This window comes from Carassius carassius, chromosome 9 (genome assembly GCF_963082965.1).
Source record: "Carassius carassius chromosome 9, fCarCar2.1, whole genome shotgun sequence".
Taxonomy (NCBI): Eukaryota; Metazoa; Chordata; class Actinopteri; order Cypriniformes; family Cyprinidae; genus Carassius; species Carassius carassius.
The window spans coordinates 23,657,755-23,670,057 of record NC_081763.1 but is presented as its reverse complement, the minus strand read 5'-3'; the positions used below and the strand labels follow the sequence as shown (position 1 = coordinate 23,670,057).

At 39.1% G+C, this 12,303-nt stretch overlaps 1 protein-coding gene across 6 annotated transcripts in view; it reads left to right on the top strand.

Moving 5' to 3' along the window:
* Window positions 1-12,303, top strand: part of LOC132149376 (protein sidekick-1-like) — a 285,056-nt gene that overhangs the window by 262,318 nt on the left and 10,435 nt on the right. For all 6 annotated transcript variants that reach the window (XM_059558560.1, XM_059558559.1, XM_059558558.1 and 3 more), the window contains 6 exons: window positions 976-1,079; window positions 2,694-2,764; window positions 3,431-3,563; window positions 5,593-5,649; window positions 6,116-6,217; window positions 10,345-10,460. In XM_059558560.1, coding sequence (XP_059414543.1) covers window positions 976-1,079; window positions 2,694-2,764; window positions 3,431-3,563; window positions 5,593-5,649; window positions 6,116-6,217; window positions 10,345-10,460 — 583 coding nt within the window. The remainder of the gene's footprint in view (window positions 1-975; window positions 1,080-2,693; window positions 2,765-3,430; window positions 3,564-5,592; window positions 5,650-6,115; window positions 6,218-10,344; window positions 10,461-12,303) is intronic.

Sequence of the window (12,303 nt, the reverse complement as noted above, 5' to 3'; positions counted from 1 at the left end):
GCAAAACATTTTCCACATTTTCCCTTTAGTCTCAATCCCAGACAGTTTTGTGCCTGTGTTTTTCAACACAAAATGACTGAAGAAGGCTAAGCAGAAGGGCTGATGTAATTATTTATGAAGTATATTAGTATATTAATGATTTATATTATTATAATAATTGAACTTATTAATGTTATATAATTGAAATAATATTAATACATTTTTATTATACTTTTTTGAGTTATTTGAAGAATGCTAGACAGTTTGGCTGTGCGATTATGATACAAGTAATTGTTGATTATTGTTGATCCTTTAATATTCTAATGCAATTATGTATAAATAATTATATAACTCAAATAATAAAATTATTAATAGATTTTTTTATCTATTTATTTATTATATTATATTTAATTAATTATATTTTATTTCACATTAACTGGCAGTATGGTTGTGAAGTTATGTCAAAAATAGTAACTGTTGACTGAAATTTAATTGTGATTATTTATGTAGAATATAATAATAATAATAATAATAATAATAATATACATTTAAAATATAAATATATTATTCAAATAATAATATAAATGTATTTTATCATTTAAATAATATAATTAAACCTTATTATAAATACTTATTTTATGCTGGAATCGCAATTATTTTTCCAATTAATTTTGCAGCCCTATTAGACCGCACAGTTTACCATCACCTCAGTTGTTCACATCATATTTCTGTTTTTTGAAATACTATATGCTGCACTCATGTCTTTATTTGAGCTGTCCGATATGAAGTGTTTCGTGTCTTATTTCTGTCCTCACCTCTCTGCCCCAAGTGCTTTAAGATAAAACTCTGTAATTGCCAGCGTGTGCCCTTGGGCTTCAATGGATTGTGTCCATGACATTTATAGATACTAGTTCATACATGCACTGCTGAGCCACATCATTTGTGATGGGAAAGGTCTTTGTCCAATATGAGTTCACGAGCTGTGCAATCCCTCAGGCTGAAACCCTTCACTTCATACAAGCTCAGAATGATGGCAACTAATGACGTCGGAGACAGCAAGTACAGCCAAGAGACAGATGCTATTACCACTTTACAAGATGGTGAGTAATAATCAGTGTGTTGTATCTACTGGCTTGGGTTGATGCGATATTGATTCAAATAAAAGTCGTAGAGGAGCTACTGTCTTATCTACACCATTTACTTGTCTTGGAACTGATTTAATTCTGTCATTATTTACTCACCCTTATGCTATTCTAAACCTGTGTGACTTATTTTTCTGGGCCACAAGAGAGTGCTAGGTCTGTGGGAAAGTTTTATATGTATGAATGTATATATACAAAGTTACATTAGTACAGTTTATACTTTCTAATAGTCAGAACTGCTAAGAATTATTTTATTCTTGCAGTTAACATTTTATGTTTATCTTCAGTTCTTATACATCTAAAAATTTACCTTAGAAAAAAAGATAGAGTCTACAAATAGTGAACTTGCTACTGGTAAATAATGACATTAGGGCTTTTCACACTTGCAATAGTTAACTCTGGGTCATTCTAAACCCCAGGTAAACCGAATCCTGGGTTATCTTGCTTCACATTTCACACAGCTCATTACCTTATAATACCTTATAATAATGAGGTTAACAGTAACAGTAAATTCTGTAATTCTGTAAATTCTGGAAGTTGTGGCCTAATGGTTAGAGAGTCGGACTGGCAATTGAAAGGTTGTGAGTTCGAGTCTCGGGTCGGCAGGAATTGTAGGTGGGGGGAGTGCATGTACAGTTCTCTCTCCACCTTCAATACCACGACTTAGGTGCCCTTGAGCAAGGCACCGAACCCCCAACTGCTCCCCGGGCGCCGCAGCATAAATGGCTGCCCACTGCTCCGGGTGTGTGTTCACAGTGTGTGTGTTTGTTATCACTGCTCTGTGTGTGTGTGCACTTCGGATGGGTTAAATGCAGAGCACAAATTCTGAGTATGGGTCACCATACTTGGCTGAGTGTCACGTCACTTTCACTTTTTTCACTTTCCTAAACCCTGGGTTAATGTTCTTATTTGCATATTTACAGTATCAGTATCGTTGATTGGCCAAACGTAGCACACAACCAGTTTACAAAGCTTCTAACATTGTGCATATTTTTACACACACACATATATATATATACATTGGCAACTGCTATCAAGGTTTGGACTTTTCAGACTATAAAATTAAGAGTGAAAGGACACACAGTGTTTTCATGACTCTACTCTGTGGGGCACGTGATTGGGTGTCTATTGATAAATTTCTAGCCACAACATTCTAATACTGCATTGCAGGGTTAAAGGTACAAAAGTGCTGCAAACCCTGCAACTAAATCACAAGAGTGGAACATTTCTTTAGTCAGAGCTAAAAGCAGGTTTAAGAACAACAATAACCAGGGTTTAGCGCTGTGTGAAAAGCCTTTTTTGTCTGTTTCTCACAGAAAGAAATCTTACAATTGGTGAAATTAACCACTTTTATGGTACTTTTATGGCACTTTTTGTTATTTTTGAGCTTGGCACCACCAGTCCTTATATATATTAAAAGAACGGCCTTATACAGTACAGTACAATACAGTCATACAGGTTTGTAACAACATAAAAATAACAGTATTTCCTTAACTAAGAACTATTCTGCAATGGAATTTCACATTGTATTTTACGCGAACTTGTCAAATGTTATTTTCTGTATATCTGCAGTTCCTGATGAAGCGCCCACAATTCAAGCCGTGAAACCCTCCACGACAACGTCTGTGCTTGTGAAGTGGCAGGTACGCTATACCGGCCCACTCCAGGTTGAGTGAACTTCTGACCCTCATTTATGTTTATCTGATGGCTAGATAACAAACCGGCTCCAGCCTGAGAAGAGTAACAACATTTTGCAGGCCATCACCAGTGAAATTACAGCCCTGTTCTGTTTAATGATCTTGTCAATAGGTAGCCTCTCCTCACTTTGAGCAGCATGCCTTGCATCACTTAGTATTCCTCGTGCAGGTTTGCATAAATTAATGACATGCGTTATTGATACCCACACATTTACAGAGCTCACAAAGGGCTTCGCCAAGCCCAGGATAATTAATACCCACACGCGACAGCGATCCTGCAGTCTGAAGGGATATTAATTAGTAGCTGAAACCTTTATTCACTGACCTATGAGTCCCGAATTTTCTCATTGCTGTCTGTTTTATCAGCAGAACTGTAGGCCGAGTTGATTACACTCTGCTCTGAGCGTTGTTAATTACCCACTGACTGAATGACTCAGAAATTAAATCCTCATCTTTTATTTATCTTATCCGTTTGATGGACGCGCGATGGGAGATCAGTCAACGCTGTCTGTCAGTTACAGCCGGGGCGACTTTTTATCAGGGTGTGCTTTAATAAGGACCACGAGAACAGCTAGCAGAAAATGACCTTTAATTTAATCTGTGCCTTTGCAGGCGCCCAAGGAGGAGAGTGTGAATGGGGTTCTGGTGGGCTATCGGCTCTATTACCGCGAGCTTCAGTATGACAGCGCACCGCAAGAGTCAAAGCGGTCCATCAACAGCTCCTTGCTGCGCACCGAACTGACAGGTAACTAGCGGGAGGTGGCTCTCCCCTTAAACCAGAAACATCTGCACGCAGGTCTGATTTATAGCTTGAGTGATTCTTTGAACACTTTAACCCATCCAGTAAAAAAAAAAAAAGGAATTCCTTAACGTTTTTTACTCACCTTTTTGACGTGCGCTTTTGTGCAAAGATGAATATTGTATTTTCCAGCTACACTCTCAGAAAGTAAGTTGAGTTTTGAAATTAAACTGGGACACAATTAGTAATGGCAAATTATGAAATTCACATTAATAAGCTGAATATTGCGCAAGTCAGTCGAGTTTGAGTGCTATCAAAGAGTTAGGATGCTCGTCTTCCCTGCAGTTAAAGAATCATTTTGTGACGGGTGGCTGAGTGTAGGTGAACTCATTACGCGCTCAGGCTGTGTGAGGTGCGTAATCATGAGTTTGAGCTCAAGCGTACAGCACAGAGCACAACAACGGGCTCTTCTCTCCGCAGCCCGGATCCGGCTGCTAAATCTCCTTTGACAAATTGTGCTCAGCAGTGTTGACAGCATTTAAATGCGCAAGCCCGGAGCAGCCGAGCAAAGAGGCGTGTTTAATTCCTTTCCCTATGTTCTGAACCGGCCAGGGCAGGAGTGCAATATCTGCACTTCACTTGTCTTACATGTTAAAATCTGAGGTCTGTTAGGTGCTGAATGTGCCTCCCTGCTGACATCACCCTAAATGCCAAGAGGAAATTACCAGAGCTATGCTTTATTTGGTTTAACACCTTACACTGTAAAGTTAGCAGGTGCTCCAGAAGCTCCAGAAACAAGGTCCCCGTCACTTTTTGGAGCATTCTTCTAAAGTCAAGTGAATTTATGTTACTTTATTGTGCCAATATGTTTTTATGTGCCTATGATTGTTGTTCATTGTGTGTTGTCGGACAAATACAAAAATTTTATACAAAATCTTCCAGATCATTTGACACATGAAACAAAGAATTTCCTCTTCCATCTAGTTATTAATACACTGAATTACAGTTTAAAAGATAACATTCATTTTTTACCACAGCATCACTGTAAAGTGATATTTAAACTCATATTTAAATTATTTTAAACCAATGTACATGTGTTGTTGCGATTGCTCTGCACTTCTGGGATGAAAAAGTGGCAGTTTATTCAGAAATACCCCAGCTGTTTCTTCATCAAAATATTTGAAGCAAAACATTTGTGAATATTATTTTGATTGGTAATCATAATGGTATCCATTTTATTTATGAAAAGCTATATTTATAATAACATAATAACATATTTCGTGGGAAAAACAATAGCACAAACAGCAAGTATTAGCAGTGGTTTTGATGATTTATGTAATATTGTGTGATATTACTTGTTGAGTTTTACAATATTCAGTGTTCCAATAATATTAAATGATGAAATAAAAATGACAAAAATTTGTATGGTAAGTTTCAAAATATGGTTAAATTTCAAAATATGGTTAAAAACGATCGATTTGAATTCTCAGTCCCTCCCTGAGCTCTTTGTTTCTATCCATTTAGGCACCCTCTAATTTTTATTATTTTATTTTTATTTGCCAATTTGTAAATAAAATTTAAGTGCTTTAGCTTGACGAGAAGATATTTCAGAAAGTCTGAAATAATTTCATATACAAACCCAAGCATATTAATTTATGTTACAGCACTCAAAAGGAGCTGTATAAAAGGACTGACCAGTCACATTTTTCTTTAATTGTATCCAACTGATGCTGGATCAGTATAAGTTTTAAAAAATCTTATTAGGTCCCTAATGCACCCCATCTTTTGATTTAATACTGTATATTGACTGTTGAATCATTAATCACTGGCACGCTTTGGTTTCTAGCAGGGTTTGATTGGAGCACAAGATGAGCATTGTGGAATTTCATCAATTTCTTGGAGAAGTGTGTGATGAGCAACTTTGAAAAGCAAAGATTTACTGCCATGATGAAATATCCCTTTGATTTGTGCTTTTCCATCTCTGCTGCTTCTCCAGTAATGTATTCCTCATCGTTTGCTCTTTCTCCCTCCACAGCCAAAAGCACTGTGAAGACTGTCAGCAATCCTTCATTAACAGAATTCGAGCTAACGCGTAAGTTTCACTTAGCCATCTTTCTCATTTACATCAGTCTGCTTTGAAGTCCAAAATATTCAAACTCCCTTTGGCAAAGTGTGTAATCCCTAATACTCTTCCTGTTCAGAGAACAAGGTTCTTCTTCTAATCCATCTACTCTGACCAGGAACATTCTGGCCCTGAGATATTCTCAAAGTGAATCCCATTGCACACCGCCTGAGACTTGCATGTGCTCTCGGTCTCCCATGTACCGTCTCATCAATAGTGTTCAAAGAGTTCGGATAGAGTAATGCCATTTCTTTCCAAGATCACACCCAAACTGTTCTGTATCCACACTGATAAGGAACAGTAGGTGGTTATCTCAGAGATGCTTTTGTTTCTACCCAGATGTATTCTCATTCTTCGTGTCTGCTGTCTCAAAGCCAAGATGTGTCTTTCAAGCATGCTTATGGCTCTTCTGTTTGTAATTTTGAATTCTCATCAGAGCTGCAGAAATACAGGCGCTATGAAATTGTGATGACTGCCTACAACGTCATTGGTGAAAGCCCTCCAAGTGCTCCGGTAGAGGTGTTTGTTGGAGAAGCAGGTAAGTGATTGTGTCAAAATGAAGGGCACTTTACACATTGCTATCAAAATGTTGCTGAAATAAATACTTTGTTTGGGATTATGTAGTCCCTCAGTAGCTGTTGCTTTTATTTTTTTATTTTATTTTATTCTATTGCAGCAAGTAGAAAAGGCTTTGTCCTTCTCTCATGTAAAGAACACGCTGCGGAAGTGCTTTCTAATAACACCACAAAAACAGTTAACCTATCAAAATAAATCATGTGACATATTTAATAACGGTTTATCAATGCACATTTCCCGCAAGTCCTGTTTAAACTATGGCACGCAAAGTTTTATTTACTGGCGTGTGATGAAGAGATGCTGCCAGAGACACGAGCTGCCGGACCTGCTGTCCAGAACTGAAACACATATGTGATACCATTACTGCTACAAATGAATAAAGACACTTGTGATGAAAAAATATAATATTCAGTTTCAAATGGACCCATAATTCATCCAGGCCATCCTTACTGTTCAGCCTTGATGTTAACAGGATTGTATCTTGCATTTTCTGAACTTGCACAGTTTGAGAACATAACTCAGTGGTTATGTTGAGAACTGTTTTTTTTCTAATACAGAGTAGACTTTTGTCAAATCCAGACAAGCATGCTTTTCTGGCATCATTCCACCCGAGAACCAGTTTAATGAGAGAGCAAACTAGCAGTAAAACATCTTTGCTGCTCCACCCTGACAGATGTGGTGATGACCACTGTCAATGGATATTCCTTTTGCGATGGAGACATGTGCTGTAATGATCTCCAGTAACGGGACAGCATGCACTCTGTCTCCAGTCCTTCAAGGAATAAGGCATGACATGAGTTGACAGATATGAATTGTGTTCCCATACTGGAGTGGCATGAAGAGGGAACATAAGGACAGAGGGCAGAGCTGCGTAATGTGACAGAAACACAAACAAACCTAAAGGACTGGGTTTGAATCAATTTTTTGACTTTTTTGGATTGTTGTTTTTTTGGGTTTTTTTTTTTTAATCAAATAGCTGTTATAGCTGTCTGACACTATACTATCATGATTAGTACTGAAATGTAGTTTTGGGGATCTGAGTGTGGTTTGGAAGAAATTTGGCTTAAAAACAAAAGTTTTTTGGGTGTTAGCATTAATGTGTTAGTCTTAAGGTTATCTATAAAGCAGAGTGCTACAAAACAGTGACAAAATTAGCATTTGGAAGATATAAGCATTCAAAGCTTGCAGTTTATCTCTTCTGAAAACGGCTCAAAAATATTTGGACGTCACATCATACTTCATCTTGCCATCAAATCTTCTGACCAACCAAATGCTCTCTAGAATCCGGAGCGCCCGCCTCCTGCACTATAGACGCTGAGATCAATCACTTTTTCCACAGTGTAGTGGAAAAAGTGCAGGGAATGCCTCGTAGTGCATAGTGTAGATGATAAATATGCTTTCGATTGGTTCAAATGATGTCTGGTTTCATTTTGTGTCACGCGAACCACAGCAGGGCACACAGTCTGACTTTGGCTCTGGTCCAGAGATGCGATGGCACAGAGCGGATCATGTGCGCGAGTATGCATATATTAAAAACTTTTACAACTACACAGCCTCAGCATGATTATGACAACTATTTTGTTTAACTAAGAGTTTCATTTTGAATCTAGAGGGTAATCTATTAGACTGTGGCTGTCAAATGCGGCTTTACTGAGATCAATGTCTCTGGCCTGAGCAGACGATGTAAACATGCTATTGGCTGTTTTAAAAAGGGGGCAGGGCTGATCGATATGTCCCGCCCCCTCTTCCTGTTTTTAGTTGAAATGATGCCACTACATAGAATAACGCTGCTTGTTTCAAGGCACTTCAGGGGGCTTTTAAAGAGGACTTGAGGATAATGTGCAAAAAGGATCCAGTGAATCTGGAGTGCTTGCAGATATGAAAAGATGGCTGAATAAAGAGTGTGCTCAAAGATGAATTTGCTGTATTAAGCTGTACTGAAGGTTGGTTTAGCTCTCTCTTCTTCCCTAACTTACAATCAGGCTCCTGTGAGCTTGCACTGCTGAATTGCAAGTGCTTTTCAATTGGAGTTTAAGTTGTTTTGTTACTAAAAACAATATTTTTTCAGTATATTAATTGACTTGAATAATATCCAGCTACTTGGCTGAAGAGCCGAGCTTTTCAACTAATGAGCTGCCAAAAAAGGAAAACCAGATATGACATTTCAACTGTTTCACGGAAAACTGATAATTGTTGTGCAGTTTTATTGGGTACACCACAAAAAAGAAAGGATCTTTATCACCTACACAGCCCGAAAAAAATCTATATCACGTAAGGCATCTCATATGATCAATGAAAGGGCCTTTAGTGGAAAAACAATCCTCCCGCTGCTAGCAAATAGATGCATTATGTCTGCATTTAAAACATATGCTTAAATGTATCGAACACAGGCAAATTGTTACAAATGCTAACTGTCATTTTTGCTGTTTAATTCCACTCCAGGCGTGCTAACAGGCTGACACTGCACAGAGAGGCTGTTTTCAGGGCTCTGGCTTGCCACACAATTTAGCATTTTATCCAATCATTTCAAAGATTATTACTATTACTATTATGGAATAGTAGCATTTCTGTAGTAGTGCCACAGTATAAATAAAAGCAGTCATGGTGAGAGTTTAGGCATGACAGGATGTGTGCGTGCATTTTTTTACCTCTTTTACCTCTTTGGAGCATTTTGGGCCTCCTCTAATAAGGGGTTTAATGAAGCAGTAAATATGAATCTGTCATAAAGAACTCAAGCAGCTGGCGGAGCAGGCAGGGTTATCAACATCAGGTTATTAACAGCATCATTAGAAGGGGCCAGGCGTGGAGATTACTCCCAGCAGCAGGAGGGTAGGAGCCAAACAAACAAATGAATTTCCCTCTGATTAACGTCAGGTTGGCTACATCTGAAGATACTCTTAAGAAGGATCAAAAGATGAAGGCTGGGAAAGAGAGGCGGAGAGCGGGCGTGAAGGGTGCTTTGCCCTTAAAGCCTTCTGCCATCCCAACAGCCATACTTAGGGTTGCCAAGTCTGCATTTTTTCCCGCAGGACTAGGTTACATTACGTAGGCAAAGGGGAGGGGCTATCAGACTCCAATACTGGATGACAAAATAACCTTTTAGACCTCATTATCTAGATGGTTGAGTACATCGTGCAAAGAATAAGTGCAGTACTTATTGTGTAAAACAGTATAGCAGTAGTGTATAATACATCATTTGGCAGTGCACCTCATGTGAAAAGTGTTATGACATATAGTGGTGTCGTCTATATGTAGTGTTCCAAATCTCACTTGAAATGTTGAGTTTAGGTTAGGATGCTGCCTGTGTAGAGAGCAAGACAGCTAGCTTAGATGTTGGAACTGAGCTTGTCTGTGTTTTATTTTAACAGCTCATTCAGTCAGTTCTCTCGTGCAAGCCCTTCTTGAACTACACTTTCCACAGCTGTAATTCATTCCTGCTCATAAATGATTCAGCCTGTTTACTACATGTAAACTCAGAAAGCGCCTAAAATAGACAAGTTGTCATGCTCCTGGAGTTCAGGTTTGGTCTTATTAAATCAGCTTTTTTAATTTTTATGATGATTGCTGTCTGAGGAAGCTGCATCTGTTGCTGTGATTTATGACGGATGGGGATTATGTATTCCTCACCCCTTTAATGAATGACATTTAACAGAGACACAACAGAGGGCGGCAGTCACGCTGGAGTCAGTGTTCATCTGATATTTATTCTCCACATTGCATCTCGACGGACTTAAATGGATAGTTCACCCAAAAAAGAAAATTCTGTTATGATTTACTCATCGTCCAATTGTTCCAAATCTGTATGAGTTTTTTTGCTTCGGTTGAACACAAAAGAAAAAAATATACTATGGAAGTCAATGGCTACCCTCAACTGTTTGGTTACCAACATTATTCAAAATACCTTCTTTTGTGTTTATCAGAATAAGAATGTCATACAGGTTTAAAGCATGTGAAATGCTTCCAGATTGGGTATTGGCACCAAAGAAGTGCTTCTCATTTTATCAGGGCACAGTTGATGTATTTTATAGTGGTTAGCTGGAGAGACTGACTGTGTGGTGTATTTACAGTATCTCTTCTGCTCTTTCGTAGCCCCCTCCGTGGCCCCTCAGAACATCCAGATCAACATTTTGTCATCCACACAGCTGGAGTTGCAGTGGGAGCCACCCCCTGCTGAGACCCAAAATGGCATTATTCAGGGATATAAGGTGACACCCCAAACCACCCACCTCATCCAGTCTCTCTCATACTCTTATCATCTGTTCTCTTTCTCTCCTCCCCTTTACCTCTACTGTCATTTTAAGCTCTCTATAGCCCCTTTCACACTGCACGTCGGACCCGGCAAATTGTCCGGAACATTGCCGGGTCGCCTTCTGTGTGAAAGCAATCACGTCCCGGGATTGATTCCGGCATTGAACCTGGGTCGGGGACCTAGTAACATTGCCGGGTTCAACCCGAGACGAGCGCTGTGTGAACAAAAGCCAGATCTAATGTGTGTCGAAGTGATGAAGCGTGTTATCGCTCGACTCTTTTACCGGCTGTTTTGAAGGAAGATCAACGTTCGCGACAAAAAAATATGTGCAAACTGTAATGAAGCAGAGATCAGTTCCTCACTTTCTGAGCTGACGCCGAGTTCGTTCGCTAGCTTCAGTGAAAGTATAACGTGCCTAACGTTTTCGTTTTCGTACATTACACGTCACGCCCTGATGTCACGTGTCGTTACAGGATCTTTACGGGTTGTGTGTGAAAGCACGTACATATCCCGGGTAATCACTGGCAGTGTGAAAGTGCAAAATCTAGCGACCCGGGAACAATTGCCGGAACACTTTACCCGTGTATTTGCCTGAATGGCTGTGTGAAAGGGGCTTATGTGTTCCTGTCGCTCAGTAGTAGAGCATTGCGTTATCATTGCAAAATGTTGTGGGTTCAATTCCCAGGGAACACACATACTGATTAAAAAAAATGTATAGCCTAAATGCAGTGTAAGTCGCTTTGGATCAAATGCATAAATGTAAATGTCTATGGTGGAAGAATATAGCTACAATCAGTTTCTGTCTTTTTTTTCTTATATTCTCCACAGATTTACTGCGTTAGATAATGGCACCAGACAGTTTGTTTTAAAGAACTGCCCATTTAGGTCATGAAATAATGATCATGGGTGAGGGTTAAGTGAATATCTGATGAAATATGCATGGAATTGAATATAAAAATGTCCTGGCAGTAATATGGCAGATTCATGTTAATCCAGATATCCCAGTTGTTTCACTGAATACTTAAGTTCTGCATGATCAGTGAAGAAACGATAAGCCCACTGCACATTTGATTTGTTTTGTAAATAATTTGTATGGCTATTTGTGTAATGTAAAAATAGTGGATTGAATAAATTAGATTATGAAACAGATTATTGTACTGAATGCTAATTGGCCAATACAGCATTTCAGATGTGCCAAAATATACAGTATATTAACATCCATTCACCCATCCATAGTAACAGCTATGACAAAAAAAAAAAAAAACCTGTTTGAAAACCTGAACCTTATTGGTTCATTCAATTCAGTTTTTTCCCAAGCCAATCAGATTCATGTACTCATTACCGTTTACCTATATAACCAGGATGTATTTCATAAAAATGTCTATGTGCTGTGGCTTGGGGCAGCTGTGGCCTAATGGTTAGCGACTTGGACTAGTTATCCAAAAGTCGCCAGTTTGAGTCTCGGTGCTGGCGAATTGTAGGTGGGGGGAGTGAATGAACAGCGCTCTCTTCCACCCTCAACACCCATGGCTGAAGTGCCCTTGAGCAAGGCAATGAACCACCAGGTGCTCCCTGGGCGCTGGATAAATAGCTGCCCACTGCTCCGGATGTGTGTTCATTATGTGTTCACTTCTCACAGCTGTGTGTGTGCACTTGAATGGGTTAAATGCAGAGCACCTATTCTGAGTATGGGTTACCATACTTGGCAAATGTCATGACTTTTTTTTCACTTTCACTATGCATGTACTCATCTTAGCCCACCGCCTCCCCAGCACCACTTGTCTAGATCTGCTACGGGG